This window comes from Trichosurus vulpecula, chromosome 2, assembly GCF_011100635.1.
Source record: "Trichosurus vulpecula isolate mTriVul1 chromosome 2, mTriVul1.pri, whole genome shotgun sequence".
NCBI lineage: Eukaryota > Metazoa > Chordata > Mammalia > Diprotodontia > Phalangeridae > Trichosurus > Trichosurus vulpecula.
Genome location: NC_050574.1, coordinates 17,887,851 through 17,911,641, shown reverse-complemented (window position 1 = coordinate 17,911,641; position 23,791 = coordinate 17,887,851). Strand labels below are relative to the sequence as shown.

The following is a 23,791-nucleotide window of genomic DNA, read 5'->3' as shown; positions in this document are numbered from 1 at the left end:
AAGGCCAGATCAGACTTACTTAAGGATATTTTTCCCTTGTTAGCCATTGAGGGATGAGACCCTAATCCTGAGAGGAGCACCTTGCTTAAATATTTTACAGGTATATACTTTAACTGACCCTTGTCAACACTCTTGTCTTTACAAACTTTTCACTTGGCATGTTGATGAAGGGACAGCACCGGCTTTGGGAGTCCTAACGCAGTCCTTAGTTGCCTAAGCCAGTTGCCTGTTTAAAAGAACAGTTGGACTCCCTGGCTGCTGCGGCCACTCTAATTGAAGAAGCTTCTGAATTTCTACCTGAGCCTTGCCCTGTATTGTTACTTTATGCATGCCTTCAGTTACTTCCCAAACCCCTGCTTTACAGGATGCGTTTAGGGAATTTTTACTGCAAGTTTTTCACCTGGCACTAGCCTAAGCTGATATTGAGTGATTTTCAGGGGACCAACGTCCCCCCTGGCTCACCACCCTGCTAGCACTTTGGCTGGCCCCCCCCCTCATTTTATTGATCCTGTCTGTAACTATAGGTTCCTGATTACTTTCTCATATCCCCAACCTTATTCGTTCTCATGTTAATTCTGTCCCTGTCTTAGTGGCCCAAACCTCAGGTGCTCTGAATGAAGTCATTCCTTTTCAAATATTTGAAATGTTCCATAAAAGAAGTGGGAGATGTGATACCTGAGTAGCCAGCTATTGCTAGAAAAACCCTGCCCCCAGCCCCTAACTGCAAACCCCAGTCTGCATAAGAAAAAAACAGACTGAGGTCCGAGTGTCCTGGGCCCCTAAGATATTTCCATGGAATGTAAGCTAATTACCAGGAAAGCCTAACGATCTTCCTTTATCTAACTGAGTTGGCTGGGAGACAACTTTATCTCTCGTCTCAACAAAACCCAGCTGGACCATCACTCAGTCTGCCTATGGCCTTGAAGGATGAAAGCCTCAGCCCCAGATATTCTTTTGCATTATGTGACTGTTCCTAGCTCTTATCTCATGAGTCATGTTGTGGGATGTATGGCAAACTGGACACAGAGATCCTGAGTTGTAATTCCAATTGACACTTTGTCAACTATCTGATATGTTGTATTTACAATCTATTAAGGAGTTTCCTTTGATCATGGTCATAAAAGGTACAGGCGTGCCGAGTCTGCAAAATGACATTTCAAGAGATAATTATGCACTGAATCCTGTATTCTCTATAAAAACTACCCTCTCCCTTTAAACGTGGTCATTTGTCCTGGGAATTTTCCCCGAATGACCGCCGGCTAATAAACTTCTCCATTCAAAACTTATACTCTGTGGCGTGTCTCACTCGCTATCTGGTATAACAAATCAATGCCAGTGACTCCCTATTGCTTCTATGATGAAATATAAAATCTTTTGTTTGGCATTTCAAACCCTTCACACCCTTCATAACCCAGACCCCTCTGACCCTTTGCAATCTTCTTACACCTTACTCTTGGGTTCAGTGACACTGGCCCCCTGGCTATTCCTTGAGCATGACACACAATCTCCCAACTCAGAGCATTCTCCCTATTCCTCCAGCCTAGAACTCTCTTCCTCTTCATTTTCTGTCTCCTGGTTTCCTTCAAGTTCCAGCTAAAAATCCGAACCCTTTCAAGAAGCCTTTCTTTCTCCATCATCCCCCTTAATTCTAGTGTCATCCTTCTCCTAATTACTTTTAACTTATCCTTAACTATCTTTTGCCTTTCTTTGTATTCCTAACGCTTTAGCACAGTGCCTGTCACATGGCAGGTACTTAATGTTTATTGAGTGAGAAAACTATAAAAAAGCTTACTAAGTGCTAGGCACTGTGCTAAGTGTTAGGAATACAAAGAGAAATTTCAGTTGATCCAGAAGTATTTATTAAGTACTTACTAGATATCAGACACTCTGCAAAGGACTGCAGGGGTGGGGGAACCTTCATGTGGCCCTCTAGGTCATAAGATTTAGTCAAAGGGCTGCACTTGAGGACCTAGAGGGCCACAAGTGACCTCTAGGTAGAAGGTTCCCCACCTCTGACTAGGGGTTCAAAGAAAAGCAAAACAGCTCCCTGCCTTTGAGGAGCTTACATGTCACCAAGGAAGGAAACAAGATGTGCATATACAAGGGTATTTTTAAAAATACAGAAAATGAATACAATGTTGTTATGGGAAGGAGTACACCACGAGCTGGGGAGATGAAAAAAAGCTTCATGTACGAGGAAAACCAGGGACTGGAGGGGAAGAAGAGCATTCCAGGAATGGAGGACAGGCAGGGAGGCAGGACATGGAGTACCCAAGCTTGAAGCAGTGGACAGAAGAGAATCACAGATCCCAAAGAGCAGGGAGGGAAATAAAAGGTAAGGAGACATGAAGGACTGCACCAGGCTGTGAAGAAAGGGCTGCAGCAGAAAGACCCCTGGTTCTGGAATCAGAGATCCTGGGTTTGGGGATTATTGATCTCAGGCAAGTGGTCTATCTTCCCTGGCCTCAGTTTCCCCATCTATAAAATGAGAAGGCTGGACCAGACGGCCTCTAAGGTCTCTTCCAGGCCTAGATCTAGGCTCCTATAAAGACCCTGGAGTTTCTCACTTGGGCAGAGCTGATTAAGAGAAGTGATGGATGGGGGCAGGGGAAGAGGCATGGACAGAGTAGGTCCAGACATGTAGACGGACAAAGGGGAGATGGAGAGGAGGTACAAATGGCCTAAGGGGGTGGGGGTGGGGGGGAGAGGAGATGGAGGGCAGGCAGAGGGGGAGGATGAAGGACAGAGGGGGATGGACAGAGCAGGGTGGACAGCGGGGATGGACCAAGGGGCATGACCAGAGAGGGAAGAGGATGGATAGAAGAAAGATGGGGGGGGGGTGATGGGCAAAGGGACACGGGCGGGGGGATGGACAGAGGGACATGGGGAGTCCCAGCAGCAGCCTCCATAAAGACGGGGCAGAGTCTCGGAAGAGGGCCGGGCCGGGCCGTGCCTTTCTCCTCAGGAGGCGCCCAGGGCAGGGCCCGCCTCGGGGGCTCGGCCCTCCAGGGAGGAAGGCCCGGGGCAGAAGGCAGGGGCCCTCGGTCTCCCAGGGTTTCGGCTCGCTCACCTTCACGAAGCTGTCCGCATCCTTGAACCCCGGCAGCACCATCATCCCGCTCGGCTCGGCAGCCGCAGCCGTCGCTTCCGGCCCGGGTCTCGCGGCTCTAACACTGGGAGCCGCCATCTTCCTGCCCCCCCAACTCCAGAGATCTCGCGAGAGGACGGCGGGTGGGCGTGCTCCTGAGCACGCATGCGCAGAGAAACGTCAGCAGCCCAGCCGGTCGCACGTTACAGACGTGCCTCGTTGGCCGCAGAGACCCGGGGTCCGGGTTCGGTTAGTCACGTGGTCCGGCCTCTTCGTTTTACAGAAGAGGAAACTGAGGCCGGAAATGTAACCTCGAATCCTAGACCCTAGATAGTCAGCCAGCCAAACCTCCCCTCCACCGTCGTTTTACAGAAGAGGAAACAGGCCCAGACGTGGCTACGCGGGTAGAGCGAGTTCCGAGCCGATCTCAGACTGGGCACGTCCCCGTGACTCAGTTTCCCTAGCTGTTAAATGAGGGTAATAAGAGCGCCTGCCCGCCGCAGTGGTCGTGAGGATGACTGTAAAGAGCCCTGCAGACTCACCGTGTAAATGCCAGCTGCCGTTATTTAGAGAGAGCCATGCAGACCAGCTCTGCGCATTTTGAGGGCTGAGGAAGCTGGGGTGCAGAGGAGGGCAATGACTTACCCAAGGGCACGCGGCTAGTTCCTGGGATCATAGAATCACTCAAACAAACGAAAGCATTAAGCACCTATTGTGTGGATACAAGAAAGGGACAGGAGATAGTCCCTGACCCCGAGGAGCCCACAGTTCAATAGGTGAGACAACACGCAAACCAACACAGCAGACAAGCCGTATAAAGCGTAAATAGGTTACTGAGGGAGGGAAGCCCCTAGAGATCAGAGGGGTTGGGAAAAGCTTCCCCTTCTCCATCATCAAGACCCGGGTTTAGTTGGGACTTGAAACAGGGAGGTCCCAGGTCAGAGTGCAGGAGGGAAGGTACGGGGACAGCCAGAAAAACTTCCTCAAGCTGAGAGACGGAAAGAGAATACAGCGTCTTCAATCTGTACTCCCAGTGTATCAGCTCTCTCTGGAGGAGGGTATCATACTTGACCATAAGTCCTTTGGAATTGTGGTGGGGATCATTGTTCCGATCAGAGTTATTAAGTCTTTACAGTATCCGCTGCTACTATAGAAATTGTTCTCCTGGTTCTGCTCACTTAACTTTGCATCAGTTCATTCAAATCTTCCCAGATTTCTCTGAAACCCTCTCCTTTGTTTATCTCTTACGGCTCAGTAGTATTCCATCACAATCTTGTTCCAGCCATTCCCCAATCGATGGGTGTCCCCTCAGTTTCCAGTTCTTTGCCGCCACAAAAAAAAAAGAGATGCTATAAATATTTTTGTACATGTGGGTCTTTCCCCTCTTTCTTTGATCCTTTTGGGGGGTGTAGACCTACTAAGGGTATTGCCGGGTCCCTCCAAACTTTCTAGTCTTATATTTTAACCCATTGTGTTGGTAAGCAAAAATGGGCTCCTTAGCACTTAGTTCAACAAGTGCCCTTGAATAGTTTGGCTTTTGTTCCCTTTGAGTAATTCATTGAGCCTTACTAGGTGCTAAGCCCCAGGCCCAAACCCCTATTAGGTGTAAAACCTTAGTAGGTGTGGATTGGCAACTAAGGTGGGGCCCAAGGTGGGGCTAACTCCAGGGAGGGCCTGGTTTACATGTGTGGGAGAGCAGAGGCTTTTAGACCACATGGGTTTAAGTCCGCCTCTCTGTGACGATTCTAGGTCATGTGGGTGAGTCGCATGTGTGACTCACTCCTGACGCTGAAAAAGATATAAAAACCAGGGGTTGGCTGTCTGTTCTTTGGAACTCTTTGTCGAAGCAGTGGTGGTGCGTGACTCTGGGCCAGCCCTTGTTCTGAGCTCCTGGGCTGAACCTAGATGTTGGTAACTATGAATCTGTTTTGGGTCTGTCTGTTGATATTTGTAATTTGTTTGTATTTTATTCTGAAGTTCAGGGTGCTGGTTTTTTCCCCTGAACTAAGTGAATGCCGTCTGTATGCTGGATTAAAGTAAACTTGTCAACCCCTTCACCTTGCTTTCCTTAGTTAAGCAGATCAAAAGAACCTGTGCTTTCCCAGCCTGCTGGCAGCTTTCTGGGTGCTGGCTGTGGGTGAATCTTACACCCCCACAGAAGCTGCTAGCCAGATTGTGGAAACACCCACACTGTATGCTCTGTGATCCAGTGACAACTTCCTCCTCATTCTTGAACAAGACACTCCACTCCAAGCATTTCATCATGCCTGGAAAACTCTCCTTTCTCATCGCCGCCTCCTGGCTTCTCTGGCTTCCTTTCAAGTCCCAGCTAAAATCCTACCTTCTACAGGAAGCCTTTTCCAATGCCTCTCGAGTCTGGGCCTTCCTTCTGTTGATGATTTCCAATTTATTTAGCATATAGCTTGCTTGCTTGTATGTCGTCAACCCCTTTAAACTGTGAGCTCTTTGAGAGCAGATTCTCTTTTACCTTTCTTTGTATTACTAGTGCTTGGCACACTTCCTGGCACATGGTAAGTGCTAAATAAATGTTTATTGGCTGACTGATGAGACTGTTGCTTGGTAGAGGTTTGTATTGGATAAATAGATCAGAGATTCATCTGCATAGAGAAGAGAATTAAATCCACCCTCCGGAGCTGATATAAGATACAGAGAGCAGAGAACAAGGTCCAGTGTTAGTGGGGGTGACCTGGATGGAGATCCAGCAAAGGAGTCTGACAGGTTGGAGGAGAGCCAGAAGAGAGCACTGTCAAGACATCCATTTTGTGTAGCGTGGATCCAGAATTTTATAGTAGATCCAGTTAGCACCATTTTGTGATTGGAGGCAAACCCGTTGGTGATGGCAAGGTAAAGGGTGTGTTCTTCTCTTTGTGGCGGCGATGGAGTGGAGGAATAGGTCATGGGAAACTGGGGAGTCAGGGTGTTGGAGGGAGGATCAATATGTATGTTGAAGTCCCCTGCAGGTGGTGGTATCGTTTTCTACAACAGTAGTGTCAGATTCAAACAGAAACAGGGGTGCTAATAGTATAAAAGGATCCCTGTGGGCTGAATATTGATTTAGAAAACCACATATTAATATCATATATGTTTCATTGTATTTTTTTATTTTAAAAACTACTTCCTAATTACATTTTAATCTGGTTTGAGTATACTTGGGAGTGATGGGGAAGACTTTAGGCCTAGCATCAGGAGAGGCCTGGATTTAAATCTAGCTTCAGTTACTTACTAGCTGTTGAGCTGTGTGTTTGACAGCTCTGTCCTGAAGCAGGCAGGAACAGGTAGAGGGATGGTCCTGGAGAGTCCAGTTAGGAGGCAGATCATGAAGTCAAGCTGAGTGTGGTGGTACAGGCCTGTAGTTTCTGCCACTGGGAAGGCTAGGGTTGGTAGGTTGATAGATTTAGGGAGTCAATAAGCTGTAGTTGAGTTGGAGGTGATGTCCCCACTGAATCCCTCTATGATGAGCCCCTGGGAGCAAAGGAACACCAGGCTGCCTAGAGATGGTCAGATGGGCCCAGCTTCCACATAAATCAACATCAGGATGAATCCCATGAATGGCCAGGACATTTCCAGTCTAGGTGAGAGAGAGGCACCCAGTCTCCAAAAACCAAAAACAAATAGAGAGGAACAAGGTTATGAAATTACTCCTTTTCATTCTTTGTGGGCTGTGCCCTATAGCTCTCGTGATGCCTTGGTAGTAAAAAAAAAAAAAAGGGTCACACTTCTTCCTACTCCTTTGTAAAGGTGGGCAGGTCTACCAATGTAGAATGCTACATATACTGTCAGTTTTTTTCAAAGTATTTGTTGATTTTTTTCTCTTGAAATTTTTTTGTTTGGCCTCATTTCTCAAATATGTAGAGAACTAAGCCAAGTTAGTAAGTATAGGAAACATTCCCCACTTGATAAATGATCAAAGGATATGAACAGGCAGTTTTTAGACAAAGAAATGAAAGCTGTCTATAGTCAAATGAAAAAAAAAAACCGCTCTAAATCACTGTTGAAAGAAATGCACATTAAAACAACTCTGAGGTACCACTTCACAGGAATCAGATTGATTTACAACAATACCAGCGCCCCCTTCAGGAAGGAAACTGAACCGACTTAGGAAGAGATCACCTGGTGGGATAAGATACTGAGGTTCTTTCTAGAGCTGAACTGCTGAGCATTCAGACTGCAGAGAGCACAACTCTGACGGGCTGGCCGCGTTGTTCTGATGCCAAAGTACGTTTGTCCAAAAGACTTTTATGGAGAACTCACATAAGACAAGTGCTCACATGGCAGTCAGAAATGATGTAAGGACACTCTCGAGGTCTCTGAAGAACTTTGGAATCAGTTGTGAGACGTGGTAAACTCTGGCACAGGACTTCGTCAAGGAGAGTGCTGTATTCTGTAAGTAAAGCAAAATTGCAGTAGCTCAAAAGAAATGTGAGACGTGTAAATTTAGAGACATCTCCACTCCATATGTTTGTATGGACTACTTATGGCCGAACCTGTGGTAGAGCCTTCCAAGCAAGCCCACGTTGATCTGATTGGCCACAGGCAGATACACTGTACCTTGACTCCAACATAGTAATGTCTTCAAGAATGAAGGACAACAACCAACCATCAGATTGACTAATATGACAGAAAAGGAAAATGACAAATGTTGGAGGGGATGTGGGAAAATTGGGACACTAATGCATTGTTGGTGGAGTTGTGAACTGATCCAGCCATTCTGGAGAACAATTTGGAACTATGCCCAAAGGGCTATAAAAATGTATATACCCTTTGACCTAGTAATACTACTACTGGGTCTGTTTTCCAGAGATCATAGAAGAATGGAAAGTACAGAAATATTTATATCAGCCCTTTCTGTGGTGGCAAAGAACCAGTAAATGAAGAGAGGCCCTTCAGTTGGGGAATGGTTGAACAAGTTATGGCATATGATTGTGATGGAATACTATTGTGCTATAAGAAATGATGAGCAGGATGGTTTCAGGAAAACCTGGGAGGACTTACATGAACTGATGCATGGTGAAGTGAGCAGATCCAGGAGGACATTGTATGTACACAGGACCAGCAATATTGTACAGTGATCAACTGTGAATGACTTAGTTATTCTGAGCAATGATACAATGATCCAAGACAGTTCCAAAGGAATATAAAGAATATGCTAATAAATAATAATATAAATACAAATAAAATAAATAATAAAGAATATAAAGAATGCTCTCCACCTCCAGAAAAAGAACTGATGGAGTCTGAATGCAGATTGAAGCATACTTTTTTAAAACTCTCTTTTCTTTTTCTTTTTTTTGGGTTGGGGAGGTTCTGTATTTTCTAATATGGTTAATATGGAAATATGTTTCGCATGACTTCACATGTATAATCTTTATAAAATTGTTCGCCTTTTCAGGGGGGGGGAGGGGAAGGAGGGAGAGAATTTGGAATTCAAAATTTTTAAATTAAAAAAAATTTTACATGTAATTGAGAAGTATTTAATGAAATAACTAAAAACATATTGGGAAATTTTTTTGTTTCATAAGAGGGTTCTCTGGGAAGCAGAAGAGGAGGGGAAATTTTAGCAGTATAAAAACAAAAGGTACCAAAAAAAATTTAATGGGTCAAAAAATAATAAATGGGTCATTTTAAGCAACTTGACCATAGATCCCTGGGAATGGAGGGGACATAACAGGTGCTTAGTAAATAGTTATTGCATTGGATTATTGGGTTGGATCCATTTCCTTGCCTCCATGAAGCCACCAGGGTTAGTTACTCTGTACTTACAGATTTTCAGGTTTTCCTAGCTGTCTCTGGTCACTAATTTTCCAGCTCTGTCCAAAGAATCTTCCTTAAATCTGACCTAAAGCCTATATGGGTCCCCGGGAGAGCAGAACTTCTAGATCTCTCACATACTAAAAAAAGGGCTCCACCACATTAGCTCACACTTATATTTTTTAGAATGTTGCTTTTCCTGCCGTTTCCCCCCAGCTCCCTCCCTCTTGGCTGTCCTTTTACTTCTTTCTCTTTTTGCATTATCCTTATCTGGTTGATTAGCTTTGGGGCATTTGTAACAAGAAGCAGTTGCCTAAAGTCATTTTATATTGCACTTTGAGGGGGACATTTGAAATATTAGGACAGATACAGGAGGTGAAGTGGGGATGGTGAGCTTGGAGGCAAGGCCAGGGAATGTGGCCACTCTGTCTGTTTGGGGGCCCCGGGGCCTGGTGGAAATACTCGACGATGCTGGAGACCAGACACCCATCAGAAATCAGGAAGAGAATAAGGGTCTGCAATGTGCAGGGGCTGGGGTGGCACTCCCCCACCCCAAAAAAACCCCTGGGAAATGACCAATCCAGACCAGCCATCCTGTCCCAAGCACCCAGAGTGGACAGCTTGTCTAGGGTTGCCAGGCTAGAGACATGGCTCTCTTTGAAAGTGGGGCACGAAAAGCCCAAAGAAAGGCATTCAGGGGGACCTGATCAAAACCGGGGTGGGGGCGGGGGGGAAGTCTAGATTTCAGACCTTCCTAGGAGAGGCGGCATCCCCTAGGGGCTTTAAATGACCACCAACTTAGCCTTTTAACTCAGTAAATACATCCTAAACCATGAGAATCCTTTCGGATCATCCCAAGTTTGGGGAAGGAGATCGGATTCTCAAGTAGGATGGGAGGGGGTGGGCTGAGCCATTTTTGATAAATTGTGAATTATTGCTTGGAATGTTTTCATACCCTTAGGTCACAATAGATCAAACCGGGGCTGAGGATCCCAGGCAAATCCCAAATGCATGTAAGAAGGGACCGAAAGGGATAGGGCTTGGAGCGCCATCTGGTGGTGTACACAGGGATGGCGCCTTGAGGAGCTAGCTGGCCTTCATCACCTGGGCCCAAATAAAGCACTGTGTGTCCCTCTCTCTTCCCTTTCCTCAACTGTAGCCATTGGTGTCCAATTCAGTTAGAAAGGGGGTGGGGCATGGAACTGTATGTAAGGGCCCTTCGGGCTGCATCTTGACTTAGAAAACCAGATATTATCTATGTTTATTTTGTTTTGTTAAATATTTCCCAATTCCGATATCACCTAGTTCTGGCTGTCCTCAGGAACTGGTGGGTGGAGGCCCCTACTCATTTTTGCCCTTATATCTCTCCCTTGCTGTGTGTGTGTGTGTGTGTGTGGTATGAAGGAAAGAAGTTGCCTCTCTGACTCTCTCATCTTTCCATCTTGACCCATTGGCTGCTCCTTTGCTGACTGCAAACATGTTGGGGCCTCCCCATCCTTGGGACACTTTCATTTGACCCTGTCATCTTCCCAGGCTATTATACTCTTTAAGTTCTTCCTTTCACGCTAAAAAAGTTATTACAGGAGGCAGGCCTGCCCTGTCGCCCCTCTCCTGGTGGCTCCGTTGGGTTGTCCAAGTCCTGCCCAGCCATGCTGCGTAAGAACACCAGGCAATCAGGAGCCTGTTGGCCCTGGGATCCTGAGGGATTCTGTACCCAAGGAAGCCTAGGGGTTGAGGCTGGTGGTGGTAGGGAGTGAGAGGGCTTCGGAGCCTAGAATGCTGACCCCCTCCCCCTTACCCCCCACCCAGGGCAGCCCTGGAAGTCATTAATCTTCTCACTACTGAGCAAACAGTTGGAAGTTTTATTGTACTTGACAGTGAGCTCTGATCCTCTGATCTGCCATTTGGCATTAAAGGGCTTGGGAACTGCACCAGGAACTTGGTTAAGATGGCATCCAGCTTGGGCCCAGATCAAAGAGCTGGAGCAGAAAGTAGTTTGATGGCCAACAACTTGGAAGCCTTCAAGGCCTAGGCTGAGGGACCCACCTGAGACCTTCAGAGCCCCGGAGCGCCCACAGTAGGCACTTTGGCTATGGTGCTGGCCTCAGCTCCAGCATGGCAAGATTTGTGTTGCCCATAAGCTAAGTTTTCTCCTGGCCTGATAGCTCCAGCTGCTATCAGCATCCATCCTGCCTTAGCCAGGTCTTGTCTGAGGCTTCTCCCCCATGAGGCCTGGTCTTCACCTCAGGCTAGCCTTTTCTCAGTGCTCAGCCCATCTGACACTGCTGGCCACTTCAATTCTGCCAGGGATCTGCCCTCTTTGCTCCTGCGCCATGGCTCTCTCCTACACCTTCTGTCTAGCGGCTCCTTCTCAGTCCAATTTATCTACCTAAGCAGGGATGTGCCTTGAGGCTACGTGCTGGACCCGCTTCATCTACAATTTCTCTTGGTGAGATCGTTTGTTTCCAGAGTCCAGGCATGGCAGTCAGATCTGTATAGCCAGCCCTAACTTGTTTCCTGAACCCTGGCCTGGTGTTGCTTCCTTCTAACCTAGATGTGCTTCTGAGGCTCAGCTCCTTTCTCAAACTGAAGGTGCTCTCACACCCACATGCCCCCTTCCTCCTCAGGAACCAGCCCAAGCCAGCCATTCTCACATCTCCCTGGGCTCCACTCCTGACCCTCAAAGCCTCAAGGCTTTTCCACATCTGCTTTGGTTCCCTTTCAAGGTAGACATTTCTCCACCCTAAATGCTCTCTCCTCCAGAACTTCACATTTGAAGATGGCCAAACCAGCCAAACTCACTTCTAACCTAGATAGCTGCACCCCCTTCAGCTCCTTTTATTGGCTGTCTTTCCCTAGGGAACGTCTTTCTTTTCCTTGTATTTGGATTATAAACACCAAGCATAGAGTGCCTATCTACCCATCCACCCATCCATCCAGCTACTTGCATATCAGCTGGCATCTTGAATAAAACAAACGTGCCTATCTACCCATCCACCCATCCATCCAGCTACTTGCATAACAGAACGTCTTTCCTACCAGATCTATTCCTTCCTTCACCTTCCTGGGTTTTCTGGAGGACACCGAGGCTTACAACCTTGGAATTATCCTCAAGTCTTCCGCCTCCCTCCCCCCATGTACCCCATCTGTCATCGATCTCTTGCAACCACCCTTTTCTCCACACCCCTTCCCCTAGTTCGGGCCCCTGTGGCCTCTTGGTGCATTATTGTAACGCCTTAATTACTTTTTTATCTTCCCTCCCTAATCCACTGCTGCACAGGTGGACACTCCAGGGGCTTTCAGCATAATGAGCATACTCCTCAGCCTGGCCTTTAAAGCTTTCTGGAATCTGGTTCCAACCTGCCTTTCCAGACTTATTTCATGACTTCCAATGGACACCTCTGCTCAGATGACCTTTTATTTACTTGTCTTTGTATAGGCTGTATCCTCTCCTTGAGGACAGGGCCATGCTGTCTTGTCTTTGCATCCTGTGTCCCTTACACATAAGCCTGCTTAGTACTGAGTGGAGGTGATCTGGACAAGGCAGGCCTTTCTAGGCCTCACTGTCCTCATTGGTCGATGGCTCCTTTCCCATACTTTACAGCATTTCAATAGTTAAGTGCAGAGTAGAGGAGCTTATTTTCCAGAATGAGTATCTGACAATAATGTACTTTGGCTGCCTCTCTCCATGTTCCCTCCTTCCCCTTAAGATCGGGAATAAGAAGCTACTCAAAGGTCTTTTATAACATTTTGGTGTTTATTGGCACAAAAGTTTTTGTTCAGATACATCATGGCCTCTAGACATGGCTATACTTTATACTTTGTGCACTTCCTCTTATATTTACTCCTAATTCCCTCTTTGCCTCAGACCTTTCCTCCTTCCGTCTGACACCCATCACCATTTCATGGCATGCCACCTTCTTCGTAACTCCTCTGCTCTGACCGTGGAACGCTCAGGTCTCACTCACTGGTTCTGGATCCTGCTCTGTAACTGAGCTGGGAGGGACAGGGTAGCAGGTGGACTCAACCCTGTGCTGTGTTATTCCCAGCAGAGGCAGAGCAGCCTTGCCAATGCACTCTGCTTTGCCTGCTTCAGGCCCCACGCCCAGGCCTCAAGGGCAGTGACTGCCGTGCAACATCCCTGGGCTGGGCTTTGGGTGCTGCTGCCACTCAGCAGGGCCAGGGAGGGAGGCACTGGCAGGCTCTCAGTCCATCATCCCAAATCTGTCCCTTTCCCTCCCTGTAACTGACTCTGCTGAGTCTGTAAGGATCGGGCTGACAGGGCTGTTCTTTAACAGGAAAACATTTATGATGAGTTTCTTTGTGAGTTAAGTCAAAACCCGTATTTCTAAAGTTATGGACCATCTGACCCCAAAGACCAAGTGCTTTGTTTAGGTGTTGGTATGTTCCTCTTCACTGTCCTGGGAATCAAGTCAAGTCTTGTGTTTCTGACAATGTATATTCTTCGACAGCAGCTCTAAAGTTGGCTCAAGCCAACCTTTAATATACAGTAGTTCTCTTCATTTACATTGCAAACTATCTGACAAAGGCTATCTGGCCATTGTTTTGTTTTGTGGAAGTGTACATTTGGAGTACAAAAGCCTCCAGAGAAGAATCACGGGCAACTCAGGGCCTCCAGTTACCAGAAAGGACACCTGAGAAGACAAAGATAAGGCTTTAATAATGCATGCTTTTTCAAAATGTAAAGGGAAGAAATTGAAATAAGAAAGATCAAGGTCTGGCAATCCCTTGGGCACTCCCTGCATTCTCCCATAACTAATAGTATGGGACATGCTCATCAATACCAGTCAAGGACTCAGGCCTCCTCTGCATCCCAGAAGAACATTTGGTGTGAGCCTCTTCCTCAATTTCCCGCCTTAAAGCATGCCTGGGGCAATTACCAGGGCAGGCCGAGGCATGGTCCTTGAGGTCATAATTACAGATCACAGGCTGCACTTCCCCAGTCACCTCCTGTCATTTCTCTGCTCTCCTCTCCCACCCTTTCAGTCTCTGAATTGGTGGTAAAAGGACAACCAACTCCTTCAAACCATTTTCCCCTTTCTTATTTTAACTGTAGGGTTTGTTTTCTCAATTGGTGTTTATTATTCTCCTATTCTGCATATGTGAACTGAGAAAGTCTAAGTCTATTGCAGTTATGAGACTTTTATTGCCCATGGTGCCTAGAGGAATGGGATGGTCTACACTGACTTTCAGCCCTGGTGCTGTTGTATGGGGTCAGCACCATCCCCACCTGCCCACCCACCTCCATGCTTCCTCTTTCCCAAGTGGCAAGGGAGGCTTACCAGCCAATGTAGCACTGGCAGAGGTTCTCATGGGACGTGGCCTGCTTGATCAGTAGCTCAACTTGGGTAGGAACATCCAAAGTCTCATCATGAGAAAAATCTCGACCTGGGAGAGCAAGAACAAGAAAGCTTTGTCTACACTGGATTCACAAAGCATCTCAAAGACCTTCCCGTCCCTTGTCTCGCCCTCTTGTTTCTTGATCCATAGGAGTTTTCCTTGGTGAGCATGAAAGATGCCAGAGCTGACTGTTTTCCAGGTTCCTCATAGCCTCACAGCAAGGGGGAGAAAGTTAGGTTGTCCAAGTTAGATGTCCAAGCTTCCCTTGGTCACCACAGAGTACTTTGTCTTGAGCTTCTCTGAGGCTTGTGTCATGAATGTGAATCTACGTGGAGGATCCAGAATTTCCTCAGCTGTGAATTCCCAAAGTGAGCTGATCAGAACTCACATATGATGCAGGAAGTGGCCTGAGACACACAGAGGTTCAGTGACTTGACCAAGGTCACACAACTATTAAGTGTTGGAGGTGGCTCAGATTTTGTAGCTGTTTAGTTGTTTTTCAGTCATGTCCAACTCTGTGACCCCGCTGGGGGTTTTCTTGCCAAACATACGAGAATGGTTTGCCATTTCCTTCTCCAGCTCATTTTACAGATGAAGAAACTGAGGCAAACAGGGTGAAGTGACTTGCCCAGGGTTGCATAGCTAAGACATATTGCAGGCTGCATTTGAACTCAGGTCCTCCTGATTCTAAGCCCAGTGCTCCATGCACTATGACACCACCTTGCTGCCCTAAGATCAGAACCTAGGTGTTTTTGACTCCAAGCCCAGCACTCTGAGCCATATTTATAATCTATTTTATGGTTATCTATTTTTAAGTCTACCAAGCTCTAGCCAAGAGATGGGCTGGAGTAAGCAAGGAACCCTCTGCCTGGAGGTCCAGTCTTCTTCTGTTTGAGCTCCCGTTGCCTTTTCTCTATAACTTCAAACAGAATTTACACAAGGAATGATCACATGGGCTGATGGGTTAGCTGCCTTTCATGCTGGTAAAGCTCATGGAAGGAAAACATATTTAACCAAAGAAAAAGCATCTTATATGCCTCAATTAAAGTTATATTCCTATGACCTTGGCTTGTATGATTGGTATAGGTCATCAACAAGAGAGGCCTGAAAGCCTCCATAACTGCTGACCTCAGAGAAAAAGCACCATCTAATTAATCAGCTAATTGGTGGTAAAAGCCTAGGCCCTAACGACAAGCCTGAAACTCATGCCAACCATCTACTTAAAGAAATGAAATGCATTCCACGAAGTTTACGTTCCTTCCAAGTAAACAGAAACACATACTCACCAGTGAGTTTATCTCGAACCCTGTTAATAATCTGAATAGCTTTCTTATTTAGGGCCTCTGGTTTCACCAAACCATCCCCAACTGAAAGGCAAAAGGAGAAAGAGCAATGTTCAGAGGGCTGTCAGAGCAGAGATTTTCACGTGGGTATGCTAAGTTGGCTTTGTTGTTCACCTTTGTTGGCAGGAGAAAGAGAGAAGCTTGAGACACTCCTCCTCCTCCTCCTCCTCCTCCTCCTCCTCCCCCCAGGACTGGCCACCTCTGTTGACCTCTCCAGGCAGCACACACATGCACTAAGACACCCATGGTTGTACTTACTAAAAGAATGGATGGATTCAGGCACTGTGGTCCCTGTTTTCTTATGGGCAGTCTCCCCAAGTTCCATGCTGTCCAATAATTCTATGGGAAGAGAAACAGAAAAAAAAAATCAGACCCTCCAGGTATGGTTGTTTTATAAGGTCCTAACCAAACTCTCCTCAGCTCCAATCAATTCAACAAACATTTATTTAGTTACCTCCTATGCACAGAACTCTGGGCTGGGGACATAGGAAGTCTGGATGAGACGTGGTCCCTACCTATAAGCTGTTACATCCATCTTAGGCAGGAAGAATAGAGTGTTTAGTCAAACAAAAAAGAAGCTAAGAAAATAGCAAGAGATATACCAGGATAGAAAAACAAATTCTTTTTAGACTGCTGTTAGGAGATGTCACTGCTATGACTCATTCAGAAATTATTCTTCATTCCATCGAGCAAAATGAATTTCTCAGAAGGTCTCAAGCTACACAATGGGGGCCAGACAGACAGCTGTGGAGCCAGGAAGACCAGGTTTAAATTTGAATGCAGATGTCTGCCATTTTAACATCTCTGAACCTTACTTTCTCATCTGAAAAATGGGGGTAATAAGAACACCCACCCCCTGGGGTTGCTGTGAGGTGCGAAGTATTTTGCCAGACTTGAAGTGTGGCTAGAAATGAGGGCTGGTGTCAGGAGCAGCCCCTTTACAGCGCCACACAAGCGCTTATTTCATTGACTGAAACCCAACTCAGAATTCAGAGCACCACATTTCTATGAGGCAGGAGGGGTCTCAGATTTTGGAGGTCACATGTGAATGATTACGGTCTTCAGCAGAAAAGCATAATGTGGAATTACCCAAGTAAGATATTATATGTCTTAGATAGGATTTTTTTTTAAAAAAATTGGGAATAGGGACTGGACCTATGATTTCATTGGAAGAGGGAACTCCCAGGTTCCTCTTATTTGGAACAACTAGGTGATGCACTGTCTAGAATGCTGGGCCTGGAGTCAGAAAGACCCAAGTTCAAATCCCACCTCAGAGACTTACTAGATGTGTGACCCTGAGCCAGTCAATAACCTCTGTTTGCCTCAGATTCCTCATCTGTAAAATGCAGATAATAACGGCACCTACCTGCCAAGGTTGTCGGGATTACAGGAGACAAAAACTGTCAAGTGCTGAGCACAGTGCCCGGCACAAGGTAGGTGCTGTTTGAGTGCTTATTCCCCTCCCGGCCCTGGCTGCTGCCATTCCCAGCATTCTCTGTGGGATAGCACAGTGTCAAGGGCAACCAAAGGAGGACTTCCCATGAGGAAGATACCCTCTGTCAGTCTGATTCAAAAAGACAGACCAAGTCCCCTGGATGTGCAGGGTGCAGGGGAGCCCTCAAAGAGCTTTGGATTTAACAAGGGAGAGAGGGCATGGCCACAAGGCAGAATGGGCCACGTTCCCAGGAGAGATCCAGATGAGACGCTTGGGACATCAGGCAAGATATCACGGAGAAGGGGGCACCTGAGCTCTGCCTTGAAGGGAGGAACTTCAATAGGTGGAGATGGAGAGAGAAGGAGGATGGTGTGAGGAAAAGCATGGAGAGGGCAGGAACAGGGAAAAGGAAGCAGTTCAGTTTGGCTGGAAGAAGCTCACATAAAGGGAAATACATAGGTGGGACCGGGATAAATTGTGGAGGGCTCTGAAGGGCAAAATCAGTAAGTATACATTAGGTACACACTGTATACCAGGCATTGTGTTAGACACTAGAAATATAAAGACAAAAGCAAAAAAGTCCTTGCTGTTGAGGAGCTTGTATTCTATTAGGAACATGGGGAAAGGAGTTCATATTTTATTCATTAGGCAGACATGTGAGGAGAGCAGAGCCTTGATCAGAGTAGGGCACCAGGAAGGCACCATGCACGTTTCTGTACTGGGAAGGATAACCTGGGGAGGGGACGGGATGGAGGTGAGTGCAGGAGTGGAGAGGACATTCATGAGATACAGAGGACAAAGAGTCTTCGAGACTCAGCAGCTGTTGAGTGAGGGGAAGAGTCATGGCCTCTCCAAGACTGTTCACTGCGAGGATGGTGGCCCCATCATGAGAGGAAGCACACATTCTGGGGAGATGAGTCTGAGAGGCTAGGGACATGTGGGCATGCTGGATAGCCTTGCAGTGTACCCTAAGCACTGGCTGTTACTCAGATTTACTATTATGAATGACCATTTAGGGAACAGAGTGGGTCATGGCAGAAAATCTCTGAGGCTGGAATGCTCCATTTTGAGCAACTTCAAGTTTTCAGTGCTGGGCACAAGAGGCATTCAATAAATACTTGTTATCAAAAGCCATTTATTAAATACCTACTATGTTCCAAAATTGCTGATTATGTGTTGAACTCCCTAGAATGGGTGATGATAGTCTCATCACTTCCAGAGGAATATAATTTTAAATGTTTCTTAGAAAATGAAGGAGCAGGGACCTGCTTGAGTTCTCCCAAATTCCCCTCCAAATAACTAATCCTTCAAAATGAATCTTGGAGTGGCAGAACCAACAAAAGGACTGATGAGGCAAAACAATTTTCCACCCTAAGACAACTTAGGAGGTTGGCTGGAAAGATCTAACTCACTGGGGTGAGAGTGCAGCACCGTCCAGTGCAGGCTGCGCCCCAGCAAGCCAGCAACAGGCCTTGGGAGCAACGGATTGGCAGAGGTGGCTTTCCAGAGCTCTCATCCCACAGATGGCAAGGGGGTCAGACAACCAGGAAGGACATTACCGGGGACCCTTCACTGGTACTGGTACTCATTCATTGCCCATACACAGGTCCAGGTCATAGTTTCAGGGTAAGGAGGTGCATTAGCACACTAGAGCCTGTGATGGAGGACCCTGCACAGTTCCAGGGCTGAAAAGAGTGCTTGTGCTTGCTCACAGACCATAGCATAAGCCAGGAGAGTAGTGACCACAGCTCTCCTCAGATTATACCACACTGGAAGAACTGAAAACTTACAGATCCTCCACAATTAGCTCTGAAAACAGCAGCATGAAAAACCTGAAACTTGTGACAGTGCCCCCTCCCCTCCACCCTGGGGACAGAGCCTAACTTTTACATAAAATTAAAAGTAAGAAGTAGCCTGGAAAAATGAACAACAACAACAAAAGACTAAAAATGTATAAGAATTACTGAAGAGTAGAACTCCCTAAAAAGCAGAAATGGCCAAGGGAAAAAGATGTACAAAAATTCACTGAAGAAAAGAACTCATTAAAAATTAGAATTGGCTAAATGGAAAAAGAGGCATAAAAGGTCACTGAAATAAAATAATTCCCTAAAAATAAGAACTGGGCAAATGGAAGCTAGTGGCTTTATGAGATATCAAGAAACAATTTTAAAAATCAAAAGAATGAAAGAGAAGGAAGTGTGAAATATCTCATTAGAAAAACTGACCTGAAAATAGATTGAGAGATAATTTAAGAATTATTGGGCTACCGGGAAGCCATGATAAAAGAGCCAAGACACAATATTTCAAGAAATTATCAAGGAAAATTGCCCTGATATCTTAGAGCCAGAAGGTAAAATAGAAATGGAAAGAATCCATGGATAACCTTCCAAAAGAGATTCCAAGATGAAAACTCCCAGGAATATTATAGCCAAATTCTAGAGCTCCCAGGTGAAGGAGAAGATATTGCAAGCAGCCAGAAAGAAACAATTCAAATATCATGTACCACAGTCAGGATCGCACAAGATTTAGTAGCTTCTACATGAAAGGAATGGAGAACTTGGAATATGATATTGCAGAGGGCAAAGGAGCTAGGAATTGCAACCAAGAAACACCTACCCAGCAAAACTGAGTATAATCCTCCAGGAGGAAAAAAAAAAGGATATTCAATGAAAAGACCAGAACTGAATAGAAATTTGACTTTCAAATACAGGACTCAAGAGAAGCATAAAAAGATAAACAAGAAAGAGAACTCCTAAGGCATTCAATAATGTTAAACTGTTTACATATTCCTACATGGGAAATTGAGATTGCAACTCCTAAGAACTTTATCATTATTAAGGCAGTTAGAAGGAGTATACATAGAGAGCACAGGTGTAAACTGACTATGATATAACGTTATGTTAAAAAATAAAGTTAAGGGGTGAGAAAGAGGGATGCAGTGGGAGAAAGGGGAAGGGAGAGAGATGATATCTCACGTGCAAGAGGCACAAAAGAGCTTTTATGGTGGAGGCGAGGATGGGGGCAGGTGGACTGCTGAACACGAACCTTACTCCCATCAGAATTAGCTCAAAGAGGGAACATATATACTCAGCTGGGTACGGAAATCTGTCTTGCCCTACAGGGAAGCTGGAGGGGAAGGGTATATGGGAGGGGAGGCACTGATAGAAAGGAGAGTGGACTGGAGGAGCCAGTGGTCAGAAGCAAAACATTTCTGAGGAGGGACAGAATGAAAGGGGCGGGGAGGGAGAGGGGGAGAGAGGGAGAGGGAGGGGGGGGGGAGAGGGAGAGGAGGGGGGAGAGAGAGAGAGAGAGAGAGAGAGAGAGAGAGAGAGAGAGAGAGAAGGATAAACAGGAAAAATAGGATGGAGGAAAATACACAGTAATCATAAGTAATCACAGTAATAATAACTGTGAAAAAAATTTTTGCAGTAGGTTTCTCTAATAAAGGCCTCATTTCTCAAATACATAACATCTGAACTGAGTCAAGTTTGTAACACAAGTTATACCCCAACTGGTAAGTGGTCAAAGGATATGAACAGGCAGTTTTCAGATGAAGAAATCAAAGCTATTTATAGTCATATGAAAAAATGCTCTAAATCACTATTGATTAGAGAAACATAAATCAAAACAACTCTGAGGTATCACATCCCTCCTGTCAGATTGGCTAATGTGACAGAAAAGAAAATGGCAGATTCTGGAAGGAATGTGAGAAAACTGGGACACTAAAGAACTACTGGTGGAGTTGTGAATTGATCCAACCATTCTGGAGAACAATTTGGAACTATGGCTAAAGGGTTATCCAACTGTCCATACTCTTTGATTCCGCAATACCATCTAGTGGTCTGTATCCCAAAGAGATGAAGAAAAAAAAAGGAAAAGAACCAGCATGTACAAAAATATTTATAGCACCTCTTTTTGTGGTGTCAAAGAATTAGAAATTGAGGAGATGCTCATCAGTTGGGGAATGGCTGAACCAGTTGTGGCACATGATTGTGATGGAATACTATTGTGCTGTAAGAAAAACCTGGAAAGGCTTACATGAACTGATGCAAAGTGAAGTGAGCAGAACCAAGAGAACACTATACACAGTAACAGCAGTGTTGTAAAATGATTAACTGTAAGTGACTTGGCTATTCTCAGCAATATAATGATCCAAGACAATTGTGAAGGACTTATGATGAAAAAGGCTATCCATCTCCAGGAAAAAAGCCGACAGAGTCTGAATGCAGATCAAAGCATACTTATTTACTTTCTTTTTCTTTCTGTCTATGTTTTCTTTCAACATTACTAAGGTGGAAATGCTTTGCATAACTGTACATGTAGGGGAAGGGAAAGGAGAGAATTTGGAACTCACAATTTTAAAAAACAAATATTAAAAATTGTCTTTACATGCAATTGGAAAAAAATATTCAAGGTGAAAAAAAAAAATCAAATGGTCCCTTCTTCCTCTGACTGCCATAATTTCTACTTCGTCAATTACTTCTTGCTCCTTATTATTCAGAATCAAGTCCAGAGTAGAGACTTGCCTTCTCATTTCTTCCACCTTTATATTTTAGAGTTTTATGTTTTTAATGAGCAGAAATCAATGTTCTTTCACCCCCCCCACCCCAATCTTTCTCTCTTCACTACCACCACATTGAAGAAAAAAGAAATAAAAAGAAATTCCTTATAACAAATATGCATAGTCAGGCAAGGCCAAATGCCTCATTGGCCATGTTTAAACATATATATGTTTGATTCTGCACCCTAAATCTACCACCTTTGTCAGACAGTAGAGAGTATGTATGCTTCACCATCAGTCTCCCAGAATCAAAGATGGTCATTTATTCGACCATAGTTCTTATGGTTTGCAATGTCGCTTTTCTTTACAATGTTGTTATACATCCTGTGTTCTATTATCATATAACTATAAAATTATATTTTTAAAAAAAGGTGGTGTTGACCTTCAGATTCTGTGTTGGCACATGACATTGAGGTGACAAGTACCTTCACTAAGTGCTGGAAGAAAAGGCCTGTCTTGCTCTTGTAATGCCCCAAGGTCAACTAGAACCACATCCCACTCTTCCTATATGATAGACCCACCTACAGACTGGCCGGCTGAGTAGGAGTCTGTCCGCGTTCGTGATCGCTTAGTGCCTTTCGTATTTGCTGGGGAAAGAAATAAAACTAACATTGAAGAGAGTTTTATGCTTTCATTTGAGGCTAAAGAAACTTGGTGGACATTCTCTTAGCATCATGAAGCCCTGATCCTTTTCAACCAGCAATACTCAGAAATACACAATTAGCCCTTATTTGATACAGGAGGGTGTAATAGGACATGCAGTGTTAATTCTTATCCACTGCCATGTTTGGACTCAGAGAAGGTGTGAAAGATGGTAGGAACAGGATCTGATGGTAGATAGGGAAAATTTCCATCAATAGGCAGAAAAAAAGAATTGAATAAATTATGATTCCTATAAGACAAAACTCTATTTCCTGTCCAAACTTAGTTTTCTGCCTTGCACACCAAACCAGAGGGAGATCGATCATTATTAAGGAAATGTCTATGGTGAGAAAGAAAGAAATTCAAAGTGATTTAAGGTAGCCCTTAAATGGTTAATAAGCAGTTCTTTAGATTATGTAGTTAAGGATGGAAGGAGAGGTTTTTAAAAAGTGAACACTGTTGTGCACTTAAAAGCATAATTTTAGCAACTATTCCATGCTCTTAGGGCAGGAGTGGGGAGGGCCAAGAAGCTACACTAAGTTCGCAACTTACAAATGGGCTGCATCCTAAGGATTTGTAATGATGGTTGTTTAGCATTTGGAGCTGGGAATGCGTATCTCCTGCCGGCCCCAACCACCCCAGAAGAAGGGGGATATATCTTCGTTTCCGGGGTTCTGCCCAGCTGAGATGGGGAGTGGCTCCAGTCTAGTGGGTGGGAGTTTCTGTTCTCCTGCATTCTTGAGCACTTACTGTCCATAAGCCTCCAGTTCAACAAGGGGTCGTAGACAAAGGCTTCCAGCACGGCCATCACGCTGTCCTTGTGCTCCCGAAGCACTTCCATCACCGTGTGGCAGGTGATCCTGTAGTTGCCATCGAGGCCTGTCACCTGAAGCAGAGACCCAGACCTTGTTTAGAAGGGCTGCAGGTTGCAGGTGTACTCACTTTCACCCCAAGGTATTCTATTGTATTTGTTATGGAAGAGAAGTCAGTCATACCTCTTACTAACATACAGCAGTGGAAGGGAGCTAGGAGTGAGAGGGCCAGGACTGCGGTAAGGCAAGAAAGACCGCTGACCGTCTAACGCTCTCAACTAGACAAAGGACTGACCTAGAACATGCTGAAAAGTTAGGACCCGTAGTTTGACTAATATAAAGAACTTCCAAGTGAGAAAGCTCTCTCTACCTATGTTGTCACCTGCATGGCAATGTGTAGTCTTGGAGCCCAGGGCCTAGACAGAAGCCGGTCTGTGTCCCTAGACTCCACTACCTCTCTGTCAGAGGGATAGTGACCCATGAGGACTCTCCCTGGGTGCAGGGTGGGAGGCGCTGCTGCCTGCACAAACCGGTGGGGCTTGGGGAATGAGTCTCTTGGCTCAACTCATCTCGATTCTGAAATTGCCCACTTCTGATTCCCACTCACCTCCATGGCATTGGTCAACATCCTTGTCAACCTAAATGGAATCTTCTCAGGGAACTTCTCTCGAGTCATCGCCACCTAGTGCATGATAAGCAGAGAAAAAAAAAACCACTGTTTGGTTCACTTTCTCAAGCTGAAACCAGGTCAATAGAAGTACCTCCCCCCAAATCATCTTG

At 45.5% G+C, this 23,791-nt stretch overlaps 2 protein-coding genes across 3 annotated transcripts in view; both read right to left on the bottom strand.

Moving 5' to 3' along the window:
• Nucleotides 1–3,210, bottom strand: part of EXOSC10 (exosome component 10) — a 51,360-nt gene extending 48,150 nt beyond the window's left edge. For both annotated transcript variants that reach the window (XR_005009574.1, XM_036744662.1), the window contains exon 1: nucleotides 3,071–3,210. Coding sequence is in view for 1 of the 2 variants with exons in the window: in XM_036744662.1 (XP_036600557.1) it covers nucleotides 3,071–3,187 (117 nt within the window). In the remaining variant the exon portion in view is untranslated. The remainder of the gene's footprint in view (nucleotides 1–3,070) is intronic.
• Nucleotides 3,211–12,593: 9,383 nt separating this feature from the next.
• The window catches only part of MTOR (mechanistic target of rapamycin kinase), a 111,148-nt gene continuing 99,950 nt past the window's right edge, over nucleotides 12,594–23,791 (bottom strand). The window contains exons 52-58 of the mRNA XM_036743117.1: nucleotides 23,619–23,693; nucleotides 22,950–23,085; nucleotides 22,079–22,144; nucleotides 15,820–15,900; nucleotides 15,505–15,585; nucleotides 14,161–14,266; nucleotides 12,594–13,512 (exon numbers count right to left, since the gene is read on the bottom strand). Coding sequence (XP_036599012.1) covers nucleotides 13,497–13,512; nucleotides 14,161–14,266; nucleotides 15,505–15,585; nucleotides 15,820–15,900; nucleotides 22,079–22,144; nucleotides 22,950–23,085; nucleotides 23,619–23,693 — 561 coding nt within the window. The 3' untranslated portion in view covers nucleotides 12,594–13,496. The remainder of the gene's footprint in view (nucleotides 13,513–14,160; nucleotides 14,267–15,504; nucleotides 15,586–15,819; nucleotides 15,901–22,078; nucleotides 22,145–22,949; nucleotides 23,086–23,618; nucleotides 23,694–23,791) is intronic.